General features: G+C 41.6%; 1 protein-coding gene across 1 annotated transcript in view; it reads right to left on the reverse strand.

Annotated features, from left to right (window-relative positions):
* Positions 1–3,190: 3,190 nt before the first annotated feature.
* The window catches only part of Unc5c (unc-5 netrin receptor C), a 329,934-nt gene continuing 310,614 nt past the window's right edge, over positions 3,191–22,510 (reverse strand). The window contains exons 13-16 of the mRNA XM_041653981.1: positions 19,199–19,348; positions 17,920–18,084; positions 10,416–10,594; positions 3,191–9,668 (exon numbers count right to left, since the gene is read on the reverse strand). Of these exons, the coding sequence (XP_041509915.1) occupies positions 9,503–9,668; positions 10,416–10,594; positions 17,920–18,084; positions 19,199–19,348 (660 nt within the window). The 3' untranslated portion in view covers positions 3,191–9,502. The remainder of the gene's footprint in view (positions 9,669–10,415; positions 10,595–17,919; positions 18,085–19,198; positions 19,349–22,510) is intronic.

Raw genomic sequence — 22,510 nt, forward strand, 5'->3', positions numbered from 1 at the left:
GAAGAACTGTGATTGTTATCTCATAGGTGTGTCTTTTCTTTGTCTTTAAAATGACCTCCTGACAGCAAGTGGGAAGGTTTCAGTGAAGAAGTCAGAGCAGGTAAATATGTGCACTGTGCTCAGGAGGGCCAGGGGACCGGAGCCTTCCACTTTCTCTGTTCAGGAAACACAGCCATCTGGTGAGGAGTTGGAGGTTCAAGAGAAATGAAGAAAGACTAAAATTTCACTGTGGAAAATGACAGCTTCCCAGGGAAAGAGCCAGTTGATTGTGGGCAATGCCCAGGACCAGTAGAGGTTGTTAATACTAAATGTGGGGCGGCGGATACCAGAGCTGCATGAGGACCAAAGCTCACTCTTACATCAGTGCTTTGATGATAGGGTTCAGTCTGAACTTCTGAAGTCCATTTCTTCCCCTTGAAATTGAGACCAACAGCAACATCTATTGCATAGAGTGTTTCTTTTTTTTTTTTTTTTTTTTTTTTTTTTTTTTTTTTGGTTTTTCGAGACAGGGTTTCTCTGTGGCTTTGGAGCCTGTCCTGGAACTAGCTCTGTAGACCAGGCTGGTCTCGAACTCACAGAGATCCGCCTACCTCTGCCTCCCGAGTGCTGGGATTAAAGGCGTGCGCCACCATCGCCCGGCTTGCATAGAGTGTTTCTGAAGAGGAAATAAAGCGTGTGCTCAGCCTATGGTAAGTAAGCACCCAGCTGTCTAACAGTTCTTAGTACAGGCTCACTGTGCACCTAGTTTTTATTGCTTGTGAATTTAAAAAAAAAGTCTCCCTCCAGATATGGGTACAGAGACAACATCTTAGGGTTTAATTAGTGTTCCAAGGAAAAGAGAATTATAACCAAAGGGCTGCGTGTCATGGGCCTCCAGAGGAGAGCATAAAAGACAGTTACTAAAGAGAAAGAAACTGCATCTGACTGAGCTTGTATAAGGTGTTAGTGGTTCCTGAGAAGGGGATGGATTAAAAACCAGATTTTGAAGGGCAAGAATGAGGACAAGTAGAGGTGTCAGCTGAGGTGGTAGGCTCAAATTAGTGGCTGTGATTGTTGCTGGGGAAAGCCCAGAGGCTACACTTGTGGACGTAGAAATCATCAGGATGGCGGCAGCTTCAGGAAGAGATAAAATTCTCCTAGGGCTGTGAGATAATGAGTAGGAAGCCAATGGGGAAAATGATTAGATCTAGAGGTGGACTTGAAATACATAAGGATCTGAAGGGCAAGGCATGATGATGACAGTAGGAAGCTTCAGAATGGCGTGAGACTGGCTTTTTCTGTGTGGGAATGAGACCCCTGTTTTTGCCTCAAAAGCACCATCATGGAAGCAGAAAGCCCTCTGCAAAGGGAGAAGCCAATGCTGCTCTTTCATTAAATGTGAGAGGAAGAGAGGGTGGGAGGCTTGTTTCTGAGGGCATCCAATTGAGACTGGAAAGAGAGAGGAAGAGAGATAGGACTGCTTGGGTCGGACAGTAAGAAAGGTTCATGACTTAGTAACCAGGGATCGAGAGGCCTCAGGTTTGTTTGGCATTTTGGTCTACTCCACTTATGCCAAGAGAGTATACCCCAACATTTGGGGTACAGATTAATTTAGTTTTATTCCCTCAATTTTACTTTCATGGTTCTTCAGAAATATGTAATATGTGAGCACTGGTATTTTTACCTGTACCTTGAGATAAAAATATTCCCTGGGGTCTCTTATTAAAAAATAAGGTGAATATATAAAGTACATAGCTGATCATGATTGGGGCATTGTAGCTGGACATCAATCCAGCCTCTTTTCTGACAGTTTTGGTGGATGTACAGCTAACAACAGTTCAGAGCCCAAGGAGGCTTGCTTTTTGGAACCCACCCTTCTGATCCTTAAACTGCTACATGTTGTGTTTCAAGCCAGGCACCTCACAGGACACAAAGGCAAGTATCAAAACTGGGCTGAGTAAAATGGGGTTATTTTTTTGTGGGTTACTTTATATGTGGCAGGTCTGGTTTCTCATCTGAAATGGCAGCAAAGTACAGAAGTCCCCTCATTCAGGAGAACTAACTGGGCTCTGCAATTCCTCCTCAAGCTTCTGATATTTACCCAGTCAGAGGATCTCGGGGGCTGAGAAAGATTCTTTACCTGCTACCTTACATTGACACTGAAGATGGATTCAGAGCCAGGTTAGTCTCAGGACTCTAATGACCTCATAGGCAGGGAATGAGGGCTCACAGGTTTGACTTGATAAACATTTGCATATTCTCCAAACTGTGGTGGCACTATCAGGGCAGCTTCCAGCTACTGAACCTCAAAGGAGGGACAGAGGGTGAACTATATTAAGGGACATGTGTTGTATTTTCCTGTGACTAACTGCTTTTATTTGCTTCTTAATCAAATTTTCATTCTTTTATCCTCAGACATCCCATTGAGTTTGTGCAAGGCCCCTTTATAGGTTTTCATTACTTCTTTATCCCTTGAACAAATACAACAGTTTGTCACCATTGTGTAGCTCCTGGAGGTTAACATTCTCTTCTCTAGCACAGTGGCTTACCTTTATCTGCTGGCCAGGAGAGGAGAAAAGGCCTAGGGGTAGATGGCAGTCAACCTATTGTACATCTCCAAATCAGTCTATCACTGAGGAATGAGCTGACTCTGCTCTTCCTCCTCAGAGGCTTAGCTCTTTTTCACCTCAAACCTGCAAACTTTCTACTTCCTCATTGGAATAACTGGGGTCCTGTGCTATATTCTGGGATTCACGATATCTCAGTGCTGGGCCATGTGGTTTGCCTTTACTTTCCTGTTATTATGATTATTTACAAACTCCACTCTCAAGCGGATCTTTGAGTATAGATCCTGACCATGTTTACAATCTGCTCCAGAAAATATTGATGCAGGTGCTGGAAGATGCTACCTGTATTAACTGCTCGCTGGCATCGGCTGCAAGCTTTCTCACATTCTCTGTTCAAGCTGCACTCAGACCGAGGAAACCAGAGTCTCTAAAGGTGGGTTGGAGGCATTGGCCCAGAGATTGCAATGTGTAATGGTACTGGAGAAGGGTCCTTTCTAGAACTTCACCTTGTCAAGGAGGAAGGTTATGACTCTCATTGAAACAGGAACCAATGTATTTCAACTTACTTAAAAAAATCCATGATAGTTCCCAACACGAAGTATTTCCATGTTACAAAGAATCAGAGCAGGCATTCCCATTGCTTATAAATATAATTTATTACCTGTTTAAAAATTCTTTCTTACATTTTGTACATGTTGGCTGACAGAATAAATGCAGGCAATTTACAAACCAAGGGGACTGCAGGAAAATGGGGTGAGGCAACCGGGGAGAGAAAAGAGGCACACCCAACGCTGGTATCCCTCACCTCCACCACACAGCAAGGCGATGAGCGGAATGCTGCAGAGCACTCCTCTGCCACCAGGGGTCATTAGAAAAGGAATTGCATAGAAGATACAGCAAGACAGAATTCTATAACAAAGAAGTGTTCCATATCTGAGAAGCCAAGGTTGTGTTGTTTTTGCTAAAAAAAAAGAAAAACAGACAAAGCATAAACTTTTAACCTGATACCTATGAAGTTGAGCTGGTTGAAAGAAGACAGTACAAGGGTGAACCAGCCTCTCTCTAGCAGAGAGCTGGGGATTGTTTTCTGATGAATATTGGTTCTCATCTTTAGAACAAAGAGGAAGGTTACTGGTTCCCTCCAGCTCAACATTAAGTTCAATACATACAACACTGTGATACCCAACACACACACAATGCACACACACACAGTGATGATATTCCCTGCAACTTGGCTAAACACATTGACTGGAGGTTGAGGGCATTGCTACCCAAAGTGGGTCTAGGAAAAAGTTAAAGAAGGCATAAAAGTCTTATGTTCAACTGGCTCCTCTTTCTTTTCCAAGATCTGAAGGAAAATATGAAAGTCCATCTGTATACAGTTACAGGTCCTATTAATGACAGCAGAAACACAAAACCGGCAAAGGCATTTTCTACTGGCTGTTGATTTCTTGTTTTGTATGCTGCTTTACAACTGGTTTAACATACAGCTCATCATGATGGTTTGATGTTGGCCGCTTCATAGTGCTGAGTGAAGATCAAAGGCCAAGAGCTCATCACCCTTAGGCTGCCGATCAGTACAACCAGCCCACGGTTCACAGTCACCAGGCTCCTTGGCATTAGCCCTTTGATATGGAAAGATGACACATGGTTTAGGCTAATGTAAAATGGCCCAACAGTACTGTTGCGGGCAATTTATGATTCTGCCATAGCACAAATTCTCAAATCATATATAAAAAGCTGGTGCACCATAGCATATAGCATGGCTGGTGGACAGTTGATTGTATTTCATACACTCCCTGGTTTTCCCTTGAACAACTAGTGGGTTGGGCCATGACTGTCCTGATATATGGCAAGGGTTTCCAGTTGAGGATTCTGGATGGTCTTGGGACAGATCCCTTTAGTATATATAGCTGAATATACTGAAGAATTGCAGGTAGTGTCTCATGGGGTTTGCCTGCTTTTATGTTTATGGTGTGTGTTTGTTTGTCCTGAGGATACTTCCCCAACACACTTTAGGCCTCTGACAGAAAATAATGTTGGCTGAAGGAGCCCATTACTATCCCACCACAGCTCAATAAAGAAAGCAGTCAAGCCCAATGAATGTTCTGAAGACTATGGCAATAAGTTTTCTAAACAAGGGCGATGGCCAATAAAACCAAAGGATCCATAGCTGCATTGTTAGTCTGAAGAGATACTCCACCCAGGCACATGCAGGCCATCTCCACTCTCACAAAGCAAGTGAGCCTCGTTGTCAGCTTTTTGGAAACAGTTATGACTTCATGTGGCTTATTTAGCCTATATCGACATGAACTTAACCAATTAATATTGGTTATGATCTGTATATTCCCCATAGTCCCAATTCCATCAAAAAAAATGCTGGGGAACTGTCAAGGTGATCAGTATAAGCAGAGGTGATACAAACACATCTCTCGGGGACAGAGAAACACCATTTCATTGCACAGAAGGGAAATTAGAAGGTTTTCAGTCAATGTCAGCTCAGTATGCTTTAAAAATATAAAAGCAATACAAAACCAAAGGAATAAGATAGTTGGTCCCACGAGGCACTCGGAAGGCAAAACCAGTTTTATTAATGAGATAATAATAAAAATAGTTTTCCTTTTGGATCTATAAAATAAGATGCTCATTGGCCGTTGTCATCTTTACAAATGACTGGTTTGAACAGTGATGTTCTAGAAGATTTTCCAAGCTTTTTAAAAAAGACGTCTCAAGCCTAATTCCACCCTCATCATGTTTCTGTAGTCCTCCTTTCTGCCACTGGCCTTGGATTTACACCGACATTGCCTTCTAAATGGATTGCTTGTCCAGAGCGATTGCTCAGGTCAAATTTGTGTTCATCTTGAAGACTTGGAACAAGTAAACCTTTTCTATTTTCATCACATACTTTCCAACATCCTTCTTGGGTTCTACATTGATTAGCCCCAGAGCATGGGCTGTGTGGAAGTATGGATTCAGGGACAAGACATTGTCCTTGTAAGTCCCCTTTATCCTGTGGAGGTATGAGTGGCCTGAGAGCACAGCTGCCAGGTCCTCAACAGAGCCATCCCAAGATGTAATACAATAGCCTGCCTGCTTTTCTCCGGAAGTGACGTGTCCAGATCCCATCCTCCAAATGTTCCCTTTTCAATTTATTTTAGAAAAAAAGTCTTTAAAACCATTGAATGTCTAGAATCTGGACTCTAGAAATCTAGCGAACCCTCAATGTGTAGTCATTGTGACTTTCCCTTAAAAAGTCTCTACTCTTTTACAGTGGAATGATTAAAAACTATAGAATCATAGCATATATGAAAATAGCTAATAATACAGTTTGGTTCTGGACCTGTCATCCCCCCCCCCCCCCCAAAGTATCCTTTCCTTAAAGAGATGAATTTGCTCAGGTGATGATGGATTCTTTGGATAGCAGAGGTAATGTGTCTGCTTTGAAGATGTGTGGCTGTGAGTTCCTTGACCCATGCTTGTCATCACCATGTACACGGCTATCAAGCTAATTGGAATTAATGTCATGAGTAGAAAAATATGAGAACATGATGCCTCTGATGTTAAATTCCTGATCTTAGAAGATCAGCATGATCTGAAGATCATTGTTCTTGACCAACAGCCACAATTTCCCTTTCTGTAGATACAACATTCTACAAGTACAAAGATTTTTAAAGCAGGTGCAATGGTAGATGCTTAAAAGAGAACCTATGAAAATAGTATCATGGATTTGAGGCTATCCTGAGATGCCTAGCGAGAATATATCTCAAAATATTAAATCAACAAAACTCCCAAGGAGATGCCATGTGTTTGAGTGTATGTAGTTGTGGGGCAGGGGCATCTCCTCAATGAATACAGTTTTATGCTTCTAAAAGTTACTATTTTGGAATTAAAAGATTTAAATATGCAAAGCTCAATGGGATTCATAAATAAAAAAGATAATGTTCAAAAACATAGATTTTGTATAAAGTTACAGGAAAGTAACTTAAGATGTGTATAAGCAAGTAGATGATGTACTATACTCATAAAATTTTGAAATGGGTAACTTAACTGAATTTGATATTGAATAAAGAAGTTAAACACTTGAAAGGAAAATTTCCCTGTGTCTATTTGTCACGAATCTTTTGCCAAACTCAAGAGGTACTTACTCTCTGTTAACTTTTAGCATGCTGTATATTAAACTGAGTAACTATGTTGTGGGCCACTAGATGGCACCATATACAAAAGATTAGTTTTTCTTCCCACATTCATAGAGCACAGCTTTCCTCAAGGCTGTGTGGAAGCTAGGCATGGCATAGAGGTCGTGATGATGTTCCTTCTGAGATGAACTGTGGCAGGTGAACCTTGTGTGCCGGAGAGCAGTGATCTGACAACCGTTACTTTCCTCCAAAGGAAAATTGTGTACATATTTGATATGGTATTTTCTAGTTTGGAAACTGTCATTCACATGATAGAAAGTAGTTGTATAACAAATGAGTCCCTCATTAAGAGATCACTCGTTCTCCCTATTCCTGTTGGGAGAGATAGAATAAAAAAGCAAGTATCTCCAGATGCTTGAACATGACGACCCTCAAAAGCTTCCACAGTGTCGCTCTGGTTGTATTTAATATTTCTGTTGGTGACTTAGCAGTTTTTAGGATAGATTAACCAGAATAGGAACACATTTTCTCCTATTTCTTACAAAGCTTTGAAGTTATACAAAATATCGAGAACACATCTCTAGGTTTTGATTTTTATAATGATTCCCAAATCCCAATACTGAAGAGGAATCTTCACATTTGTTTCAAGAGGCAGCAGTGCTCAGCTCTTTCTTCTTGCTTTTTAAGAGTATCTGTCTAAATTATTAAAAGTTAGAACCAACTCATTGTTATAGACATAAGTTGGTGAGCTTGTTTAGGAATAGAGTATTCCCCTTGGACCAGTATTTGTACATATGAATATTCTAACGGTTAAAGAATGAGGATAAAAAGCATGAATGAAGAGCCTCCACAACCGGATCCACAGTTCTTTAATGACCAAGACGGAAGAGTCAGAGAATATCAAGAAGTAACAGAAATAGGAGAGGAAATGGGCAAAATGATTTCTAACTGGAATCCATTCTGCATACTAAATACTTCCAGCCCCAAAGTACGCCACAGCCTTGTTTCAAAGGCTCTGTTTAAGGACATGGGTGCTCCCTGTTTGGCTAACTGTGACTGGGGCTGCTAAGTTTTCATTCTCCATCTACCGAATGAAGTTCATGATGGATCCAAGGAAAACTCGTAGTTTGTACAACTAACTTTTTGAGGATAAAAGAGCTAATTAAACTCTGTAAATACAACTGAATATTATTAAAGATTAATGATGGAAGAGAAACTGTACCAATTCCTTCAGCTGCATGGGTGCCTTGTAGAAATGGTCTTGAGATCCAGAGATCAATAAATAAGTGAAGTAGATTCACAACTATTTGGAAGGCTGGGTGTAGCCCTCCTCCCTCCAGAGGACAAGACAATGATAATAAAAGGATGCCATCTCTCAGTGAACAGCAACATGCAACCATGATACAAAGAACCAAATAAATGTATGCAGGTTGATGTAATCCCCTTTCAAGTCACTACTGTCGGAAGGATTCAATATATTTCAGCAAAAGGCTGGGGGGATGAATGGTCCAGTCCAGAGTTTCTAATAATCTTCAAACTGATGAACAAGACTGATGACATCACAATGGGAGTTTAGCATTCTGGAACCTTGAGATGATCAGATCTCACCCCATGGTTTACAGTTAAATAGTGAGCTACAGTGAGTTCTAATGTTTTCCCCAAGGTCACACAGTCGGACCGTGCCCAACTCCAGAATGATAATTGGTTTCCTGATTCCTAGTTCAGAAACTATTGCCCACAAACCACACTGTCTCTCAGATAATAGACAGCCACAAGATTAAATGAGCTTTACATAGAGAACCCTCCTCATGATAAGATTCAGAAGAGAAAGAATGCCTGAACAAGCTGCAAAAGCAGACAGCCAGTGAACATGTCAGTCTCTGTATCAAAGGTCAAGGAAGCAAAGCCTATTGAACTAAACTCGTGACCACGCCCACTTCTTTAAGCAAGAAAGGGAGACAGGTCTAGTCAATACCAAATACTAACAGTACTGCTAACTAAAACAAAAGAAAAACTTTTTACTAGAATATTTGTAATAATCAATAATAATATTTTTAAAAAACACTTGAAATTGCATATTACAAACACATGTGGTACAGATGTTTGTGTGGAGGAACATGATCACTCTCTTTCCTGCAATGCTACAGCTCTGTTCCCTAAGGAAACCAATTTGGTTACCTTATGGCATAAGGAATCTTAGTCATTTCTCCTTTTAGATTCTCCACTTCCCTGATACAAATGCCAACACTGGTCCGACAAGTTTCAGAAACAGAACACTGATGGGAGGGTTATCTGAGACACTTGGTGTACACCATTTGTAGCAAAAGTCTGTGATTTCTCTGTAAATTACTAATCTTAAATAGACTCAACAAACTGTCCACAGCTTCAACTTCAAATGATTGGAACAAAAATAGAACAAGCCATGGACAGTGTCTGCATCCCTGTCCAATTTGATGTAAACAACGTTTGTAGAAACTGGGTTTGTTAAGAAAGTTTATCCATACATCTGGATAGCAATAAAAAGCGTTTCCTAGGAAACTGTAAGATCCTGTACCATACAGCATACAGCCCAACGAAGAGAAAATTAGATTGACTTCGAAATTCAAGGTACAAATATACACAATTTTTCTTAACTCCCGTGGTGGTGCTGTCCGAATGAAGTGGGCGTGTACCTTGGTGGTTGTGTCTGTCCCCCACCTTTCCTGCTGTCATCTTGCCTGAAAAGTGCCTTGGTCCCATCTGGATTTCCTCCTCAGCTGTGGTTCCCCTGGACACAGACTCCCTGTGTGTAATTTTGTCCCTCAGTTCCAGTATGGCCGGTCAATACTGCCCTTCTGCCGCTAAGGACACTACTGTTTCGTGTCTTCCCATTTCTTCCAGGACAGCTGCCAGCATGCTCAGGTTTCCATCTGGGAAGTTTTGTGCTTCCCAAAGATCCAGGATCACACCAGTTGGGCTTGATTTGGTGGCAAAGTAATTCAAGTACCTGCAATGTGGAATGGGAGAATATGCTAAAGGATGTCATTTACAGGGCTGTGTACAGTATGGTTTCTCCTCTGCTTCTGGGCCAAACCTGTCTTTCTTGAAGTAAGTATTTCAGTCCCACTGTGGATTGTAGTGAACTCCACTAAATGATTGCTCTATACTTAATTAGATCAGCCCCAGACAGGGCACGTGCTGTTTAACTTTGTTAACCTCAGCTCTGAATAAGATAATTTAAGAGACAATGTGTCTGTGGGTTTTGTCCTAAACAGAAAATCAAGAGGCTTATGTTTTCCGTCCAGCTCAAGCTTTGATGATCTTTGACAGGTCATGCCACAGCTCTTGTTTGGAGGTGACAGCTACATTCTGCAAAGTAGATGTTCTTAGGGTCACTTCATAGCTTAATACAAGTGTTGTGTGAACATGTAAATTATTCAGCCCACATTATGAATTCTTTAACTGGTGATGAACGATAATTACTGAACAGACATGATACTTAGGAGTACTTAGCACATGAGCTAGACAAATAGATTATGATAAATGTTACATAACCTAGAACTTCTCTTGGAACTGTTGGGAAGCACATGGTTCAAGGTGTAAAGGAACTTAACGCATACTTTAAGAATGAAAATGTAAACAGATATGTAGTGGGGAGAAAAAGAAACGGAATGCTGTTTCCTATCTAACTGTTTTCAGGACTGGAGACCATTGCTAATAAAAGCATCAGGTCCAGAAGCCTGGATACACTCACCTGTCCAGGTTGAGTTTATGGGCCAGCATCCTCCAGTCATGGCCTCTTGTCTGGGGGGCATCCAGGCTGCTGCACAGCTTTTGCCGGATAGGGAGAGGGATGCTGAAAGCACTTGGTCCTGTGACAGTGGTGATGGTGCTTGCAGGGTCCAACAGAGGCAAATCGATGCCAGTAGGTTCCTGTAGGAACAGCACAACTTCACTTTCAGAAGACAAATGCAATCCCCATGGAATCAATCAACGTAATGCCTGACTCTCAGTAAACGGAGATAGAGACAGAGAATGAGTTCTGTTCTTTTCAGGGAGGATAGTTTCTTCCTGGCCTGGAAGTGGTGGGTTACTATTGGCAGTTGGGAAACAGAAATGGGGTAGCATTTGGAGGTAGTTTTGCATAACATGTTGTGTTCAGGGGTTATTGCTCAGGGCTAGGCAGGACAGAAGCTCTGGTGAGATTTCATGGTTTTTCCTCTAATGAGACTCTCCAGGAGAGAAGAAAGGGGGATGTCTGTGTTCCAGGTTTAGATGTTGGAAATGTTCAAAGGGGAAGTTATTTCTAAAAGAATAGATCTGAGATGAGGAAGAACTTCTGGAAACCATCTAACCCTAAAGGTATCTCTGGGTGAACGCTCAGCAAACTCCATCTAGCCCCGTGAAGGTGGCTCCCGTTGGTTCTTGCTTGATAAAATGAGACAAGGCTAAGAGATATCAAATTAAGACAAACTTTTAAAAAAGAAAATGGTAAACCAAGAATATTGCTTTTGGGCAAGCCACTAATGGTGTCCTCTAATTGCTGAACTTGCTTGCTTATTTTTTTTAATCCAATTTTAGTAGCGAAAACCATAAATTGTCTCTTAGGAGGGTTTCAGCTCATAAAACAGCACAAATGCAAAAAATCTTAATTTCATCAGCAAGAGAAACTTTAATCATTTTCTGATCATTTCTGCTGGTCTGAAAGCAAGAGGAAATGCTGCCTGGGAGCCATTAAAGCTGTAACAGGAAATCTCCTAAATCTGCTTTAAATGTCCGTCCCCCTCCTCCCTTTCTCCTCCCCTTCCCCTTTTAGAGCCGGTAACTCCTTGGTGTGCACATCTAGTTGCTGGAGGATACACTAACCCCAGAGGTCTGGCCATCAGGAAGTCTGTGATATCCGGCTAAGTGCTCAGCCTAGGGGTGAACACCACTGCTGTCCGAGCCCCCATGTCCTGCCTTGATTCTGATGTCTCTGTAGACTCGTCAGTGCTGGGGCTTTGAGGGACAGGTGGCATCTCAGCTGGCAGCCTCCTAAGTGTGGGCCACAGTGTGGTCTGCTGTTGGGGGGATCAGCAGCCAGTACTGATTTTTCAACTCCTATAATTCTTCTGGATAGGTCCTGTTAATGAGTTCGGGAACATTTTTTTTTTTAAATCACATAATATACACAATAGTGTTGGCTGTGATCAACATATCGGAGCTCAAAATCCATAGCTTGGCAAACAGATGCCACTGGCTCCTCTGTGTTAGCTTTGGCTCCATGGCTAGACTGTGGGCTGAAGCTCAAAAGCTTCCAGCACGATTAGAAAGTTCTGATGAGACTCACAACCTGCAGCTCTTTCCCCGCAGGCACAGTGCTCTGCCAAGAAGCATGAGTTCATCACTTCCAGGGCCACAGAGCTTCAGAAAGGCAAGCAGAGTGTCACTGGGGGCATGTAGCAATGCTTACTAGTGGATCCATGTTTGAGATGTTAGAATTCAAGCGTCGCAGCCCATATATTGGACACAGCAGTATGCATGGGTAAGTTAGAGGAGTACCACACTATTGTCCCAGCTTAGAGACCTCGCCCAGGTTCAAGTCCACTTACTTTATGGGAAATACAGTCATGACTGCTCTTTAGGCCTGGAAGGGAAATCTACCATCCCCTCAAGTACCTGATTATCCTTGGGTAACACGGAAGGTAAATGTCTGCATAGGGGCAAATTGGCTTATGTAGCACACTGCCTGACTCTTGTCTTCAGAGTCTCCTTATCATTGTTGCACACATTATCTTCCTACTGTTTGCCTGCTTGCCACGATGCACTCCAGTCCTGCTCTCCTCCTACAGTGCTCACTCCTGTGCCCTACTCTCCTCCACCCCTCTTCCTATTCCTTTACTGAGGGAAGTGTTTAATGTCCTTTAGCTCACATGAAGTTCCAATTTTCAAATTTTGCCCCCATGTATATGCATGTGTATGCGTCTTGTAGTTGGAGGTGGTCCTAGCTATCAATTTTTGCCCCATTTCCTGTGATTTTGGCTTCCTATCCAGAAAAATCAGCACCTTTACAAAGGTTTCAAGTTGTTTTCACTGTTTTCTTCCAGTAGTTTCAAGGTTTCAGGTCCAAACCCTTGGGTTTTGTTCCAATTTGGCTTGGTTTTTTGTAGAGGATGAGGAATGAGGAGGATTATGTCTCAGTCTTCCTCATGTGTTGGGTTTACCCAACACCATTTATTGAAGAGGCTGTTGTCAGCCCAGTGTGAATTTTTGGTGCCTCTGTTGAGAGGCATAAATTTACACCGAGATGCAATGAGTTTGACTGGTTTATGTGTCTGTGTGCTGACAGTGCATTGTTTGATCTTCTTTGACGTCACAGCATATAAAATCAGGGGCTGTGATGCCCCCAGTTTTGCTCTCTTCACTTAGCACTGCTTTAAGTACTTTAAATATTTATTTTTTAATCCTTATGAATTTTAGGGTGTGTTGAACCTGAAGGCTACTCTGGGTAGTATAGTCATTTTAAGAATGTTAATTTTTCTGATACATGGACATGGGAGTTTTGTTCATCTTGTATGTGTGTGTGTTGTTCATTATCTTTCATTAGTGTCCTGTGCTTTTCATTGTTGAAGGTTTTACTGCCTTCATTAAGTTTAACCCAATGTATATTTTCCTTCTGTGGCTAACATAAACCAAATTGTAGTCATGATTTCTCTCTGAAGTTCATCATCATCATTAATAAGCAATTGATTTTTGCGAGTTTTGTATCTGACTACTGAAATTAGCAATTATAATACTCTCTGGAGTCTGTTTTTCTGTGGATAAAATTGTACCACAAGTATAAGGGAGACTTTAAGTTTTCCTTTCCTCTTTGTTTGTCTTTTCCTCCTTTCCTCTTGCCAAATTGCTCTGGACAAACTTCTTGTATTATGCTGGTAAGAGATATAAGGGTAGATATCTATATATTTGCTCTGTCTTAGAAGAAATGCCTTCAGCTTTTCCCTAATCAGTATGATACAATTGTGGGTTTACCATACATAATCTTTTATGCTCAGGTATGCTCCTTCCATATATAACCTGTTCAAGGTTTTTTTTTTTCATATGCAGAGTTGTTGAATTGTGTTATGCCTTTCCTACATCAGAGATGTTTATATAATTTACATCCTTCATTCTATCCATATGATAGATGATGTATAGATTACACATACTAAATCATCCTTTCATCTCTGAGATGAAACCTCTTGATCAGAATTTTTGTGTCAGTTTTGTCATAGGTAATGGTCGACAGTTATGTGTATATCTTATTGTCTTAAATGGCAATTCTGGTGTCATAGAATCAGCTTATAAAAGTACCCTCTATTGAAAACTGTGGAATAGTTTGAGAAGTATTGGCATTAGTTTTTCTTTGATGTGGTATTAACTTCTGTATGCTGTGACTATCATTGGTTAATAAAGGAACTGCATTGGGCCTAGAGCAGAGCTATAGAGGACCAGAGCTAGACAGGGAAAACTAAACTGAATGCTGAAAGAGAAAAGGGCAGAGTCAGAAGCCAAGGAGCTGTGGCTGGAGACAGACATGCTGAAACTTGTTTGGTAGGCCACGGCCTTGTGGTGATGCACAGATTAATGGGGATGGGTTAAATTAAGATGTAGGAGTTAGCCAATAAGCTAGAGCTAATGGGCCAAGCAGTGATTTAATTAATACAATTTCCATGTGATTATTTCAGGTCTGAGCTGCCGAGCAGCTGGAAAATAACTAGCAGCCTTTTTTGACACTTCTTTGAAAGTTTACTCACTAGTTCTTATTAAGCAGTAAGGGATATGTACACCCCCTGCCTAGGGCTGCATGGAGCCCCAGAGGTGAAGGTGGAAATTGAACCCTAATTCCTCTTAAAGCAGGGGAACCCTACAATTCTGCTTCCCTCAGTCCATAATCTGATCCCATCCCAGACTGGATGGACTATGACTTCCTTTGGTCTCTTAAATTTCTCAGCAGGCAGAGTATTTTATTTGTTGTTTTGTAAACAGGTTCCCCTATGGTGCTGAACTCACACTGTGACTTGTACATTGAATTTACTCAACTACTGTTTGCTGAAGTAGAACGAAATGCTTTTTCCATGGTAGGGGGACAATGAAGCCCATTTCTGAGCTCTCCTATAGATTGGTGTGTTAATCTTCCTTCAAACTATGAATAAGGTCTTGATTCTTCCCATTGGTAAACCTTGAAGACTATAATGGCCATGGATCTAACGTAGCCATAGATCTCAGGATGCTCTCACATTCAACTCATTGTGTGGAGTAAGGAGCCAGCACTATTTTATGTAGACATTGCCATAACACCTAACCTGACTACTCTGCCTATGGCATTCTGTGTCTATGAAGCATGCTCTTTACTACTCTTATACTGAAAGTATACTTATATCAAACCTTTAAGGGAATCAGAAAAATACATGTACACATTTATGTCTAAATTCCATATAATAATGTCAGTTGCTATGAGTTTTTCCTTTACTTTCCAGGTAAAAGTAAAGATTATTCTCACAGAATGTTTATTACAATAATCTTTTGTGATATTGGTACCATCTGCTTTTGATGTTGTAATTCTCTTAGTTAAACATATGATTTTTCAGCATTAACAAAACATCTGTTCCAGGAAATCACACATATTCCACGCATCACACCTGTGCTTGACTACTGGACTGGATCTCCAGCTACACCCTTAGGTGGATGGCGATTTTCTTCATTTAGATGATGGCAGCCATGAAACCCCTTTACATCTTAAGATTATTTATTTATATTTAATGTAATCAAAGCCTACAGCAAAATCCCACGAGTTTCTTCCTTCTCTGTACCATCATTTCATTTTGGGCAATGTTGTCACCCCATCCGTGTCTAAAGAAACAAAAAGTGAAGTATCTTTCATAATTATTTTCATCTTGACATTCATTCACACCAGTATTTTAGGTTTTTGGGCATTTTCCTTCTTAAACCTTCTCTGCAGTTAGAGGCCTTCAAGGACTATCTGGTAAAGGGGTTATAGGAAGCTTCTGAGAAAACCATGGTGTGTGCTCTATACAGCCTAGTCTCTGTGGTGGGCAAAAAGTTCTGCCCCAGGCTCAAGAGGCCCAAAGTTTTATGCTTTTATAAATGACTGCTGGTGCATGACCTCATTAGTAGGTGGCTAGTGGGGAAAGGCAGCATATTCCTAAGAAGACAGATCTCTCTCGGGGTTATGATATTGGAAATAGGACCCCTTAGAACCTGTTCCCTTGCCTTGTGGTGGAAGGAGCAAGGCTCAGAGGAAGGTAACCACAGATGAAGCCTTTTCTCTATGTGTTACAGTTTGTGAACCATGCTGGACCTTGTCTCAGTTTCTGATGAGGACTTGGGTCACTGGACTCCCCAGAGCCCTTTATTCATCCATATTGCTCTACCATCAGTACCAGATCCCTACTCCCTCCTCCTAAAATCCAACCTGCATTCAAATGCAAACCACAATGGTGGAACTCAGTGACCCAGAAGGACAAGCTGTAGAGTGCCCCTTAATCCCCAACATCTTCTCCAGTCTGGTCTCTTCTTCCATCCTCAGTAACTTTGCTTGTCTGTCACACATGGGCAAATGCCTGGCGCGTGACTACAGGGCTGGCCTCTGAGCTGTCTGCCAAGTTGCAAAACCAATAATCTTTTCTCCGTGTTGGCACCAGAAACAAGTCCTTAAGTTGTGATCACACTTTGCAAAACTGCCCTTTCTGTGTGTGAGGAGCTAGCAGCTTGGTGGGGGAGAACTCGGAGCAGCTCTCATTTCTTTGTGGCTGCATCTGATCCACCTTTTCAGTGCACAGCAAATGTTCATGCTGAACAGAAAGCATGCATCAAAGGGCCAGACTCCTCACCCCCCTCCAAAATTCCACAGCCTTTGTTGTCACAGGAGCTGGGTGGTTATTGAACTTTGCAGACCTGCTGGGCCAGGAAAGTGAAAACACCCTCCGAAGCCAGCAGGGGTGGTGCTGTGTGCCTGGGAGATAGGGCTGTGCATCCAAAGGCCCGGCGGTTGCCATGGCACCCTGACACAGAGATCATTCCTTATGAATGTCACTGAGGTCTGTGACTAAAGTTGTTTATGAGTCAAAAGTCTCATGAAAGTACAGGAGCAGAGGATGACTGCACCTCACAGGCTGTGGGAAAGTAGATTGGAGCTTCAGTGAGCTCACATGCTTCCCCCCACCACCCCCGCCTCATTTGCTAAGGAAGATCATCTTTAAATAGGACATGTGGCGCAAGACAGGCTGAACAGACTGACATTGCAGTCATCACTATGCACAAGACAAAAAAGTATTTTAAATCATACACTGTTGGCTGTAGTTATCCTGGGCTTTGTGGCTCAGGCAGCAGCATGGAGCTGAGCTCCAAGGGGCCACGAGGGGCAGCTTTCTGACCATTTGGCTTATTCTTCATCCTTTGTTCCTCCAACATGAAGGCTTGCCGCTTTTCAAACCCTAGTCTTTGCATCCATGGGGACAGAGAAGGTCATGGGTACCTCCTCTTTCCTTACAGGGAGTTTTGAAATAACAGCAACTATTGTTACTGATGGAATATGAATGTATAAAAATGCCCAGCTGAGTGTGTGAAAATCAAAGCAGAGAAAGGCAAAAGTGACAGCAAGGAAGGATATGGATTTTCTTCAATTCCTGGAGTATCTTCTCCACCCTGAGAGAAAGGGCTTATCCTCTGATATTTGGAGATTGAGGTGAGAAAAAGAAAAGAGACCAAAAGCTCTCTCCTTTCAACATGGAGAAAATTGGGGGAGCATACACTGCTCTTTTCCTTCACCCCACCCAGTAGGACAGGACTAGGACAAAATCAGAAGTCCCTATGAAAGAAAGGAGGAGCAGTTGACAGATGCTTGTGGAAAGTGCCATGTGTATGCCACTAAAACCTTGCATTTGAAATTCAGACCCCATTGTCTCTTAGTGTTTTAAAAGGTGGTCCCACTATGTGACCATGGTTGACTTGCAACCAACTATTTAGGCCAAGCTGGCTTTGAATTGAAAGCAAATCTCAGGAGTGCTGGGGATTACAGGATTTTGCTGCCATGTCTTATTCTTAGACCTCTTTTTGTAAGTTATATGATGACTCTTAAATGGGTAGCATAAAAAAAAAACTTCGTTTTGGAAAGCAATTCCTCTCCCAGTTGCACTAAACACTTGGGAAGTCCTCCACATCACTTCCACAGAGAAAGTCTCCCCAAGCCCCTGCCCATGATTCCGAGAATGTCTTACCTCTGACACAGTGCAGTTGAGCTGGAAGATCTGCCCTTCTCCTTCCACCTGCCTCACACAGAGTTTGCAAACCAGCTCCACTGTGTTCAGGCTGAGTCTTTCCAGGGTAAAGGTGCAGTGGAGGTTTCTTTGTGAGCCACTCCAGATGTGGTAAAATGGAATTTCCTGGAAGATACGGGGGTGGTAACCACAAATAAGACATGCTGGAAGTTTCCATCAAACACTGCTTCTTCTTGGTATTCACCTAATCCGATCTCATGATTACTCCACATACAAATATGGCCTCACCTCTCTTCACATAAGAAAACACAGGTACAGAGAGGTTAAGTAACACCCAGTGTAGGACAGTGAGGAAGTGGATGTGTTGAGTCTGGAACCCATATAAGCAAGTTCTAGAATCAACAACTAACCAGGATGCCTGCCTCTCATTTAGAAAAATAGCCATTGTAGATGAGAGTTTTTAAAAGCCTAGAAAGTTCCTAAATTTTTAAAAAAGCTTAAAAAGTTCCTAAAATAAATCCTTCACACTCCATCTCTCATTAAAAGGAATCCCTGGTGTGACACACTGGAGCACAGCAAAGCTAGCCACAGGGTGCACTGCTGATTCCACATCTTTTCATGCCTCTAGCCTCCCTTTGCCCAGGGCAGGGGCAACTAAAGCTTGCTCCAGTTGGAAATCGGTCACCACAGAGAAGTCCTTGGCCTAAAAAGCACCAAGGCAATATTAGATACTCACTTGTAATCATCTGAACTTGAGCCAATCCTACTATACTCTTGTGACAGACAATTAAGCCAAGGAAGAGACTCATGAAAGAAGCCAGTGTGTAGACTGAGGTGCAAATCCCGAACCTGTGAGTGACAGCATGTCATTTCACTGACCTACTCTCACTCCCCAATCTCTGGCTCCTGCAGTGGGCAGGTGTTCTAGCGAGCAAGGTGGAAGGAAGCCAAATGTTCATTAGATAGGGTAACAGTGTCCCATTTCCTCTTATGTATGCATTTTTGGCTGTTCCTATTAATATAGTGAATGTTTACAACATTGAAAATAAGTGTACTAAAATTAAAATAACAGTAAAATTATTTTAAAAGAATACTTTAGAACCCATTCCTTTAAATGTGCTTATTGGGCATTTCTCAAGAATGCTGGAAACATACTGCTTTGGAGAAAGAAGTGTTGACATGGGAGTAATTCTAAAAAAGGAGATATCTTAAGACTATACATCTCAGCCATCTGCCCTAAATCTGTATCCATGCAGATAGTACCTTTTGGTAGCCTCACCTGATACTTAGCCAGCAATTTGCTCTTCCATAGGGAATGGGCAATATCATGAATCGACAGGCGCAGGTTGTGGATGCTGCCTTTAAAATGAAGAGCCTTGGGTTCTTCTAGGAGCTGTCCTCCCATCTGCCTCTCCAGCTGTAGAACTTCCTACAACACATCCCAAACCAAGGCATGTTATTGGTTGATCTGCCCAATTTCCATCAGACCTCTCAGTAAGTAAATATGTTCCTCCACCATGTCTTTTGGATAGCATACTGTACTTAGGCAAGGCCATGAATACAATCACCTGCAGATCTGAGACTTGCACTATGAAGTCATGGTCATCTTGCATGGGAGCAGGCCCCACTGATATGCAGCCTATGGAATTTGCACCACACTGCATGGGAGAAAACTAAGCAGGTTTTGTTTGTTTCTTTGTTTGTTTGCTGTTGGCAAGAATAAGAGACCGATATTGAAGATGGGAAGGCATGTTATACAAAAAAATAACAGAAATGCAAGTATACAGATAAAGCTTTTCATTGAAATTGAGGGAAAGGGCACACACACGTATATGTGTATACACACATATATATATAGTATATATATATGTTATATATGTCTTCTGTTACAGAAAAAAACATTTGGATACAGATAATAAATATTTTAAGCAACAGAATCTGAGCTAAACAGTTACCCAATTAAAGTTTAAAAGTTTAAAAAAGAGAATACCTCATCTCTCAAAAATTTTAGGGGAAGAAATCTACTCCATCCCTCAGTATAAAGATGTAAGAGGAAGACAAAATTTATACCCATTTCAATCCTTCAAGCTACTTAATGGGACTTAATGAAGCATTTCCAACTACAGCTGAAATTATTAAACAGCAGCACACCATAAGTTATCATTATCAATGCACAAAGCCAACCACTCTTGTGCTTCACTCCACTCATGCTACCAGAGTTTTGATGATTAGAATATCATGTAATTTATGACCTTTAAAAGTGGGGATCCAGGAAAATGAATATTTGTACATAACATAAAATAATGATATTTGTACATAAAGCAAAATATGGCTGTCTTCTTTGGTGATATTTCAGCAAATAAGAGGGATTTCAAGAATACAGGCATTCAGAATGCCATCTGCAAGCACTGGAGAACAACCAAGGTATGAAATACAGAGAACCACAGAGGACAAGTTGGATCCATGTTGCTAGATCCCCAGAGATGCATGTGCTTTGCCTTTGTCAAATGAATGCTGAACCACTGTCTGGCCATCTCATCACTGCTGAGCTCACCAACGTCCCGGGTAAGATGCAAACAATTCGATGAAACTGTGGCTTCCTGAGTTCTTAGCTTGCATCACCAACTCCCAAAAGGTCCTTTGAGGCATAGGAAATACCAGGATAATGGGAAACATGGTCTCAGATTGGGAGTCCTCTAATTAGTGTCTAATGGAAGCCATGAGGCAAGACCCCTCTGGCACAGAGAAGTGTGTGGTCCAGCTGTCTAACAGTATTGACCTACTTTCTTTCATGGCTGGGGATGAGTAGCTATTACTTTTTTTACAGGAGCTGAGCAGTCAGCTAGCCACCCTGACACTAAAGCCATGTTACTGTGCCCTGAGTCTACTGTGCTTACTACAACAGACCCCCGGATCCCCAGTAGGACATCTGGACCCAGTCAGCTCACAATTACACATATCTGCTCTCCCAGTATACCTTCCCTGACACTGTACACCCTATTCTCTGACAAGAATCCTTTGACAGTCTGTGGAATGGGGAAGAGATGTGATGGTTAATTGCAGTTGCTTCTGCTTCAGCAGGAACACATAATGAGCTTATGCTGATCATGTTCAGTGTCTAGTTAGCATAATAGAGAAAGCTGATGTTCCCAGTGAACCTGGCACCTGACAAATTCTAAAGCTAAAATGATGTTTGTTTATAAGCCATTAGAAGAAAAGAAACATAATTAGAAATCTTTGAGATTACAGTCATGCCAATCAATCAGTTCTAGCTTCTTTCCAGTATGCCCTAATTACCTCATCAAGACATCTAAAGAGCAATCGATAGTAATTATCTGATTACTATAGATCTTCATTACATCCAAATTATCTCCCTGGGATGTCTGAAAGAAGATGCATTGTATTCTGGGAGGTAATTGTACCCAACAATGTAGAATGCATACCCCATCCCTACAATCAACATAGAATGCCAGAAGACAGCACCTTATCACTATCAGTTTTCTTTGCAGGGTAGACCACCTAACAGAATCTTAGCCTGTTGGCCATGACCTTGAGTCAAGAAATCCAATGCCACATTTTGAATGCAAAGCCTGGTTGGAGTCAGCCCAAGAAAAAGGTTCAGTATTTTGTTTCTCAGAAGTCATGTAGGGCATTCTCCCTTGTGAGGAGTGGGTCTGTAGTGGCTTGGTGAAACCCTCACAAAGAGACAAAAATGAACAAAGTACCACTTAGTAGCAGTGGAACCAAAGACACATATCTGATATTATTTTGTTTTCCATCTCTCTGTCAACCAGGGGGCCCATAGTAAGCTTCTGTGCAGAGCTAGAATACAACCTCTTGCACAGTCCTATCAGTAAGTTTGTATTATCTACCAATCAAAAACTGTGCATGCTGTATTAATTTCTTTACAAATTATAAACCCATATTTATACATTGATATACCAATGTTATCAGGAAAAAGTTATAAGCTGAGATCACTAAACACAGAAGTACTAATATTATCGTTTGTTGGCCCATGAGGCAATTGGCCTGGGAAGTGTGAATTTGATATATCTACCTTAGAGATAGTTGGTATGAGCAACTGTCCTCACATCAAGATCTGAGTGAGAAATTAGCTCAGGAATAAATATCTCAGTAATAAACAGAATTTATATGTCAAATTTAACATATTTTTCCTCCAAAATAGTGATGAGATAGATCAGTGGTTCATGACCCTTTTGGGAGAGGGGTCAAACTACCCTTTCACAAGGGTCAGCTAAGACAATCAAAAACACAGATCTTTATATTGCAATTCACAACAGTAGCAAAATTACAGTTATGAATAACAATGAAAATAATTTTATGGTGGGGTCACCCCAGCATGAGGGAACAGTATTCAAGGGTATCAGCATTAGGAATGTTACCACTGGACTACTGTTACTATAGTTAGGATATTATGCTCAAAAAAAAAAATCTGGGAGACAAGAATGACAGCAGTGACTGGCATGGTGGCATACACATTTAATCCAAGTACTTTCAGGAGGCAGAAGCAGGCAAATCTCTGTGAGTTCAAGGCTAGCCTGGTAAGTTCCAGGATAGCTAGAACACACAT

The sequence above is a fragment of the Microtus oregoni genome, unplaced genomic scaffold (assembly GCF_018167655.1).
Source record: "Microtus oregoni isolate MIOR12 unplaced genomic scaffold, Mior012 000000F_ref0000247, whole genome shotgun sequence".
NCBI classification, from domain to species: Eukaryota; Metazoa; Chordata; class Mammalia; order Rodentia; family Cricetidae; genus Microtus; species Microtus oregoni.